This window comes from Carlito syrichta, unplaced genomic scaffold (genome assembly GCF_000164805.1).
Source record: "Carlito syrichta isolate Samal-C Ts95f unplaced genomic scaffold, Tarsius_syrichta-2.0.1 Scaffold303652, whole genome shotgun sequence".
Taxonomy (NCBI): Eukaryota; Metazoa; Chordata; class Mammalia; order Primates; family Tarsiidae; genus Carlito; species Carlito syrichta.
The window spans coordinates 504,752-513,422 of record NW_007247748.1 but is presented as its reverse complement, the minus strand read 5'-3'; the positions used below and the strand labels follow the sequence as shown (position 1 = coordinate 513,422).

Genomic DNA, 8,671 nt, shown 5'->3' with positions numbered 1-8,671 from the left:
CTCACCTCAGCCTCCCAAAGGCACAGGATTACAGGCTGAGCCACCGAGCCCGGCTAGTTCCAGATACTTGGAAGACTGAAGTGAAAGGATCACCTGAGTCCAGCAAGTAAAGGCTGAGGTGGCTGTGAGCGTACCACTACACTCCAACCTGGGCAACAGAGTGAGACTACAACTCAAAAAAAAAAAGATGATAAATATGACAGCAGAAACATTAGAAAATGTTTAGAAATAATGTTAAATTTAGGGCAGCCCCCACGGGTCCCCTCCTGCTCTGGGAACTTTTCTGTCCTCTCAATAAATCCTGTTTACTTTAAAAAAAAAAAAAAAGTTGAATTTATTTATTTATTTATTTTTGGGTTGGAGTCTCACTCTGTCGCCCAGACTGGAGTGCAGTGGCATGCTCCTGGCCACCGGAGCCTCACCCTGCTGGCCTCTGGCGATCCTTCCGCCCAGCCTTCCAAGTGGCCAGAACTACGCCTGGCTGATTTTTTATTTATTGTAGAGATGAGGTCTCATCAAGTTGCCCAGGCGGGTCTCGAACCCGCAGGCTCAGGCAATCCACTCACCTCGGCCTCCCAAAGTGCTAGGATTACAGGCTGAGCCACTGAGCCCAGACAATAAATTTAAAAGTAGAACCCCAGGGCCAGGTGCACTGACTCAAGCCTGTAATCCCAGTACTTTGGGAAGCCAAGGTGAGAGGATTACCTGAGCCCGTGGGTTCAAGACCAGCCTGGGCAACATGATGAGACTTCATCTCTATCATATATCAAAAAATTAGCCGGGTGTGGTAGTGCATATCTGTAGTTCTGGCTACCTGGAAGGCTGAGGCAGTAGGATCACCAAAGTCCAGCAGGTCAATGCTAGGGTGGCCGTAAGGGTGCCACTGCACTCCAGGCTGGATGATGGAGTGAGCCTCCGACTCAAAATAAATAAAAGTAGAATCCATTTACTTATCAAAAAATAAATTAAAAGCTGCTACTATAAAAGTAGAACCTGGCCGAGTGTGGTTGCTCACGCCTATAATCCCAGTACTATGGGAAGCCAAGGTGAGAAGACTGCCTGAGCTCACAGGATCAAGACAAGCCTGGGCAACATGGTGAGACCTCATCTCTACAATAAATCAAAAAATTAGCCAGGCGTGTTGGTACATGCTACTTGGAAAGATGAGACAGAAGGATCACCTGAGCCCAGCAGGCAGAGGCTACAGTGGCCATGAGCGTGCCACTACACTCCAGTTTGGGCAACAGAGTGAGACTCTAACTAAAAAAAAAAAAAAAAAAAAAAAAAAAAAAGGCCTTTGCTTTGGTAAATTTTGGTGTGGCATGTGCTCTCTGAGCTATGGCCAGGCCATTTTTCCTAGCTTTAGCTCCATTCTCTACCTCTCTCTCTCCCTCTTCAATTTACTTTTAAATAAACTATATTTTCCAAGCTAAAAAAAGAAAGTAGAACCCAAATGTATACTTATACATATATTATATAAATGCATAAACAACATGATTAAAACTCATTTATACACATATGGATAAGTATTTGAGTTATATCAAGGTTGGTTCTCACTATGTGATTTCAAGTGTATATACCACCCATGGCACATCTCAGATGCTAGAGGTTATAAGGATATGAGAGTTTAGAACAGGAAGGAAAAGGAAGTTTTGTGAAAACAGGTCAGGACACCATTTGTCTGGGGAGAAGGGCTAGCAACTAAGTAACTACAGGTCTATAAAAGGAACAGTATGACTGGCAGGGTGGAGTAAAGGCACAATTTCAGAACTAAAATATGCAGTCAGGGAGAACCAAGGCCAGGCACAGTGGCTCATGCCTGTAATCCCAGCACTCTGGGAGGCAGAGGCAGGAGGATTGCTTAAGCTCAGGAGTTCAAGACCAGACTAGGCAACATAGCGAGACCTCATCTCTACAAAAAATTAAAATCTTAGCCAGTGTGGTGATGTGCGCCTGTAGTCCCAGTTACTCAGGAAGCTGAGGTAGAAAGATCACCTGAGCCCAGAAGTTGGAGGCTGCAGTGAGCTGTAACTGTGCCACTGCATTCCAGCCTGGGTGACAAAGTGAGACCCTGACTCAAAACAAATAAATTAAGTAAGAAGAATCATTCCACAAATGTCATCCCAAAAAGTCGGCAGATAATAACTGACAAAACTAAAGACTGTCAAGAACTAAACAGAGATGGCAAATCCAGTTTGAAGAAATGAAAAAAACCTGATCTTACATGATACTTGGAAAGAAAGAAATTCTTCAGAGACTTGACAGTGGAGTTAGGAAAGAAAACCTCTCCAAATACATTGTAGAAGTGGCAGCAAGCACTTCTACCCTAAGAGTACAGAGCAGAAATAACTGGAGCAGCAAGCTTTCAATAAATGTCTATGAAATTAACACTAAAATTCCACTCCACTGATGGTGTGCCTTACTTCTTTATCCCCTTCAGCTTTGTGTTTGTATGTGGTAAATTTTGTGTTATTTCAATGTATGTTCATTGCATTTCCCAATCTAGACTAGATTCCCCTAGGAAAACAATCTTCTCTTTATTTTCATTCTCATCCTTTTTGCTAACCTAAAGAGTGATAATTATTTTCTAAAAAGAGAGTACTTTCTAGGATGAACAGATAAATAGGCTACTATGAAAAAAATCCACAAAAAAAGAGATACTCAGAATTATTTACCTGTGTGTTCACTACTTCTTGAGATAACGTTTGATTGACTGGCGGGTACATTTCAAGTTTTATATTTAAGATTCCTACAGAAACTTTTGATTCTGTGCCTGTAAATAAAAATATTTAGAATTTCAGCAGTTTTGTTTTGGTTTTTTTTTTTTTTGTTTTGAGTTGGAGTCTCACTCAGTCGCCCAGAAGCTGCTGGGCTCCGGCGATCCTTCCACCTCAGCCTTTCAAGTAGCTGGAACTACAGGCGCGCACTACCACGCCCGGCTAATTTTTTAAAAATTTTTTTTATTGTAGAGATGAGGTCTCGCCAAGTTGCCCAGGCGGGTCTCGAACTCACTGGCTCAGGCAATTCACTCACCTCGGTCTCCCAAGGCGCAGGATTACAGGCTGAGCCACCAAGCCCGGACAGCAGTTTCAATACTATGTATGTTTAGTCAATCAATGTCTAATCAAAATAATTTAGGAATGTGATGCTTTACCCCTTACAAGGAATAAAGACAACATTCAACATCACCTTTAATATTCACATTAAAAATTAACCAAATCAAGTCAGTTTTTGTTTTTTACAAAGGTATTTATCTAATTATAAGGAAATTAACTATTTTCTTACCTAATCACATTTTTTTTTTTTTTTTTTTTTTTTTTTTTTGAGAAAGCAGGATTTATTGAGAGGGCAGAAAAGCTCCCACAGTGGGAGGGGCCCCAAAGGGGTTGCCCTCTAATCTAATTTTAAGGAACTTTTCTGACCTAAAGGATTTGGAATTCTTAATTTTTCTCTTTATTGCATGTGGAATTCCGACCAGATTGACATTAAATACATAGTCAAAGCAACTGTAACACCTCATTCTGTTTCCACAGGGAAAAAATTAGCATTTATGCTTTGTCACATGTTCCCATTTACTCCTTCCCATTATCACTTCACGTGCAAATACAAATTTTCAATCCATGTCTGAATTTAAATAAAGAAGAAATATACTATTTGTTATATATTTAGTGAATCAGAATATGCTTGTTTCCAAGTCATTAGTATGATTATCATGTTAGACCTATTTATGAAAACAAATAATCGGGTATCTTTTTTAAAAATAAATTTCCTACATCAAAAAACTTTTTTTCTCTACTTTTCATTGAAAAAAAAAAAACAAATTCTGGGTCTGACTTATTAAAATCTAAACTACTAAGACTAAGCTGTCCTCTGGCCAGGCTTAACTCTGTGACTAAGTTTCAATGACAGAGTAATTCAATCATATGTTATGGATAAGACATTGGTAGGTTTTGTTTTTTCATTTAGCAAAATATATTACATAGTGGGTAGTATGCAAGATTCCAAGGAAACTATGGCAAATGAGTCGGGCACCAACTATGCCCTCAAGGAGTACTATTCATTGATATTGATATTCAACAAGTTATCAGCTCTTCTAACTCTCACTTACCCACTACTGAAGGCTGGGAGACACCTGCTCCACATTTTGTAAGAACCACTGGTGCTAATGGAAATGAACTATATTCTAGGGTGTGCTGCCTAAAATATGTTTTTACATGCAAACATGTACATGTATGGGAAGAATGTTAATTTTCTTTATAGCTTTATATTTAGTTAAACTTGAAAAAAATTAAAACCCTCAAAATATCTATATTTGTTTTCCAGGAAAAAAAAATGTTCCTAAGACAAGGAAAGATTGACTATGAAGTGCTTCACTGATACTATTCTTAAAGACACCTCCCAAGACTATGATGCTGGAGTCCAGTTGCAATTCTAATGAAATTCTATTTTATAGGTTTTCCTCTTCACTTATAAACATAGTTTAAAGATATAAAATGTATTCATAAACTGTAGCTATAAAAAAGGTAACAGTGATACTAATCATCATACCTACACCCATAAGTTCCACAGTCAGACTGGTCATTCCATTTTCTGAGCCCAAAACTGATCTCCATTCCAGAAAATAGGATGCTACTAAAGTAGTCTCACCAAATATGTCTGTTTTGATTAGCACCATATGAATTGGGTCACTTATTGATAACATTGTTGTAGAATCAGCCATTCTAGTTCCATCACCTATCAATATAAATCAGAGAAAATTACACCACACTCCGTATTCAGTTAGGATACTTGCATTAAAAGGTACACGAAATGATAAGCTTATATAAAACCAAATAGAACAATTTGGTGATGTCTCAAAAGCATGCAAAAAACTGGAAATAAAAGTATAGTCCTATTTTTATCACTAAGTTTTGAAAAGACTGGCAGTAACTGCGATGAGTTACTTCCAGCATATAATGCTTTCTGATCCATAAGAGATTAAGTCTGTTCTTTAAAAGTACTTGACTAGGCTGGGCTCAGTGGTTCAGCCTGCAATCCCAGCACTTTGGGAGGCCAAGGCAAGTGGATTGCCTAAGTCTGCAGGTTTGAGACCAGCCTGGGCAACTTGGCAAGACCGCATCTTTACAATAACTAAAAAATTAGTCGGGCATGGCAGCATGCACCTGTAGTTCCGGCTACCTGGAAGGCTGAGGTGGGAGGACCACCGGAGCCTAGTGGGTCGATACTGGGGTGGCCATGAGCATGCCACTGCACTCCAGCCTTGGCAACAGAGTGAGACTCCAACTCAAAAAAGAAAAAAAATGTACCTGACTAAGATATATGCTACTACATTAAAAGTCCTTCAAATGTATCAATATTAGTCCTCGAACTGCCTCTGTTCCTTAACCTCCAGAAATGGCCACTGAATTACTGACACAAAACTGAAAAATTCAACACTGAATCCTGCAATTTATCCCATTAATTGCCTTATTAGAGTAGCATTTTTCATAGAGGAAAAAATTAATTTTAGTAGTATACCAGTCATCTTAAAATCTAAGATTCTGAAAGTATAGTTCTACAACTTTGCTTAGTCTAAAAAAATTTTCATACTGACAACCAAAATGTACAAAATATCATTAATGAAAGAAACAGTATCAAACAATTATAGGAATCAAGTGTCATAAAATTTAGTTATAAATGAGAGTTATATAGTCACATCTCAACTTTGACTTTTAAAAGTTACACAGCATGATCAATCTGGCCATCTCAAAAATGAGAAGGATGTCTCTTTCTCCACTATATCCCCAGCACCAGCCTAGCATAGTACTTGCAAATAATAGACATTTAAGGGTTTATCACTAAAGAATCAAGAATTAAAACAGTCAAAAAACAATCTTCAGGGAAAATTAACTAGCAAACCAGAATAATGCAAGAAGGCAGGCAGAAGTACTTTAAACTGAAAAAGGCTGTGGCAAAAAAAAAAAAAAAAAAACCCTGAAAACAAAAGACTAGAGAGATTCATTCATTATAAATCTCTCCTTACAGGAAAAGTTGTTAAAGAAGTGGTTTCACAACAAAACCTAAAAAAGATTTACTCAATTAAATGACAAATTATTATTTTTTTCTTACCTAAGCTCTCTCTGTGTACTTCCAGTAAAAAGCCATCATGAAAATCTGGTTCACAGGCACATGGAACAGGTTTAGAACGAAAACGTTGGTTTCGATAATGTAAACATAAAGTAAATGTTGAACAAACTTGTCCAGGTAAAGGCTCAGGTTCTTGCAGGTGTTCCAAGAAAGCTTTTCCACCCAAAACCTGAAGGTAAAGATACCTCCGTGTTGGATCAATATTAGCTGTAAAGTGTAGCAATATATATGAGGAAACTGCCAAACAGCTTAAAGAATGTGATCAAGACATTAGGAAATAATAACTTGATAGAAATAAAACCAAAGACTAAAAAAAGAGAAAGAGCAACAAAATTGCTACTGTATATACTAGAATTACCTGCACCATGAAAAGAAGAAATATATAATATATCCTTTTCTGAGTTTACAAAAGCATCAGGACCCAGGCCTCTTATATCTTTGCTTTTTAGCTACTTATCCAACACTCCTTCACCTTCACAAACCAACTCAGGTAATTATCAACTCAGCAAGTGAATTTGCCAGATAACTATATTACCACTTAAAAAGCAAGATTGTATAGTCCTTATAAAATAAAATATATTATTAAAACAAGGGAAATTGGCATTCCTGTTTTTGCTTTGCTGTGCTATACATTAAATCTTCTAAATACTTCATGCAAAACAGAATCTAAGTTTTTGGTTAACTAACCACTAAAATTTAAGTATTTCATTTTGGGAAAAAAACTGATATGCCTTCTATCAACTACGAAACACTACAGCACATCAATATTCATTACTAACCACAACTTGTTTAAAAATATATACATACTTTTTTTTAATGTTGATTGCCTATCAAAACAAATAGGTTGTTGTGGAGAGGAAGGGAGTTCTTGATCAACATTGTCCTGAAAGGCAGAAAAAAAAAATCAAAACAAATCTTTAAAAAAAATTATAGTTAGCTAAGTACCAATAGTGGGACTAAGCATTGAAATGAAAGTAAAATAGGATAAGGTCCTTTCAAAGAACGCTTATTTTCTTAGCATAACTAAAATAATAAAAATAAAAGCCTGAACAACCGGTCCCACCTAAAACCTAATACTAAGGAACTGTCTTCAAGCAATGCCATCCACAGAAAGCTAAAAACAAATTCTTAATGTCTAAAACAAGGTTAAACTTTCTCTAAACCTTATATAACATTTGGTTTACAATCCCACCATGAACTCATTATCAATCACACAATAGGAGCTGTTTTTAGGCCGGTTTTTGTAACAAATGTATTCATAAACCTCAAAATCCAAAAAAAGATGCTGTATTAAAATATGTATTCTCTGGTGTATTAAAAAGCTCATCCAATTTTCACATTATATTACCCAGGTATTGAGGTCACAGTTTTCATTATTGCCTCATTTTCAAAATAAGGCCTACTTACTAATTGTGTACTTAGAGGCTATCATCCCACTACTGACCTATTTGTATGAAAAGATTTGAGGACTCTTATGTAGTCAATTATTTTCTTAAAGAAATTTTTAATTAGTCATAGAGAATATAGTCTCAAAAGAGTGATTATTTTTAAAATAAGCTTAATTTAGAAAAATCATAGAACAATCTTAGTGAAAAAGAACTTTGTTATGGTGAACTAATTTGACTAAAATACGTATATCCAAAATCTACAGGCCTAGAAAATAAGAGAGAATTCTGTCATTGTAAAAAGAGGAATATGGCATATAACTCAAATTTCATTGATACACAATACTATTTGCTATACACAAGGGCAGAGCTAGCCTATATTTGAAACAACAATAATACTAAATAGAACGGCCTTTTTTCAAAATGGTTTTACTAAAAGGACAAGCCCCACATGTGGACCTTATTAACAGTGCAATGCATAATCAGACAGTCTCAGCCCCCTCCCCCAATTACTCACCGTAACAAAATTAAGTTCTTTCATCACATCATCAATGATTCCCCGCCGTCTAAGGGCTTTGATCAAATCTTCTGTCGACAAATGTTGTTGATCAGGTGCCAATTCTTCCCGTATAGTCTCAGCAAGAATTTCTCTTATTCTGCCATGGACATCCATCTATGGAAAAAACTCGCATTACCATTTACAACGCTACAAAGCAGTCAAATGTTGCCATTCGAGTCTTAGTAAACGTACCACGGTTACCACAACTGAACGAGAATATAGGTAAAGTTTTTAAAAGATAAAACTTGGAGTACAAATTCTAGAAACAATCCCTGCTGGCCATCCGCTACCTTCGTCCCATTTCCCCATGAACAGCACTCAATCAAAACCAATTTTTCCAGAGGCATCGTCAGAAAAATAAGGACCTGGGGTAGGCAGATCAAAGCATGCTCTCGCTACTTTCAACATTTTTTTAAAAAGCACTTTCACGTGCTCTCGTGACTTTTTGGATTTTGAGGTTTACGAATACATTTGTTAGGGATCTTATCAGCTTTCCGCTTAGGAGCCGTGGTCCCCGGGAGCGAACTGACTTGCCGGCCCCCGAGAAATCCGTGTCCTCACCTCCAGGGTGGGAAAACCAGTGCTCTCTGGGTGTTGCGAG

General features: G+C 37.3%; 1 protein-coding gene across 3 annotated transcripts in view; it reads right to left on the bottom strand.

The window, feature by feature from the left end:
- CEP76 (centrosomal protein 76) overlaps positions 1-8,186 on the bottom strand; it is a 27,521-nt gene extending 19,335 nt beyond the window's left edge. For 2 of the 3 annotated variants that reach the window (XM_021712817.1, XM_008058930.2), the window contains exons 1-5: positions 8,029-8,186; positions 6,934-7,009; positions 6,109-6,333; positions 4,549-4,734; positions 2,676-2,773 (exon numbers count right to left, since the gene is read on the bottom strand). In XM_021712817.1, coding sequence (XP_021568492.1) covers positions 2,676-2,773; positions 4,549-4,734; positions 6,109-6,333; positions 6,934-7,009; positions 8,029-8,184 — 741 coding nt within the window. In that variant the 5' untranslated portion in view covers positions 8,185-8,186. The remainder of the gene's footprint in view (positions 1-2,675; positions 2,774-4,548; positions 4,735-6,108; positions 6,334-6,933; positions 7,010-8,028) is intronic. The other variant, XM_021712818.1, reaches the window with a different exon arrangement.
- Positions 8,187-8,671: the final 485 nt, after the last annotated feature.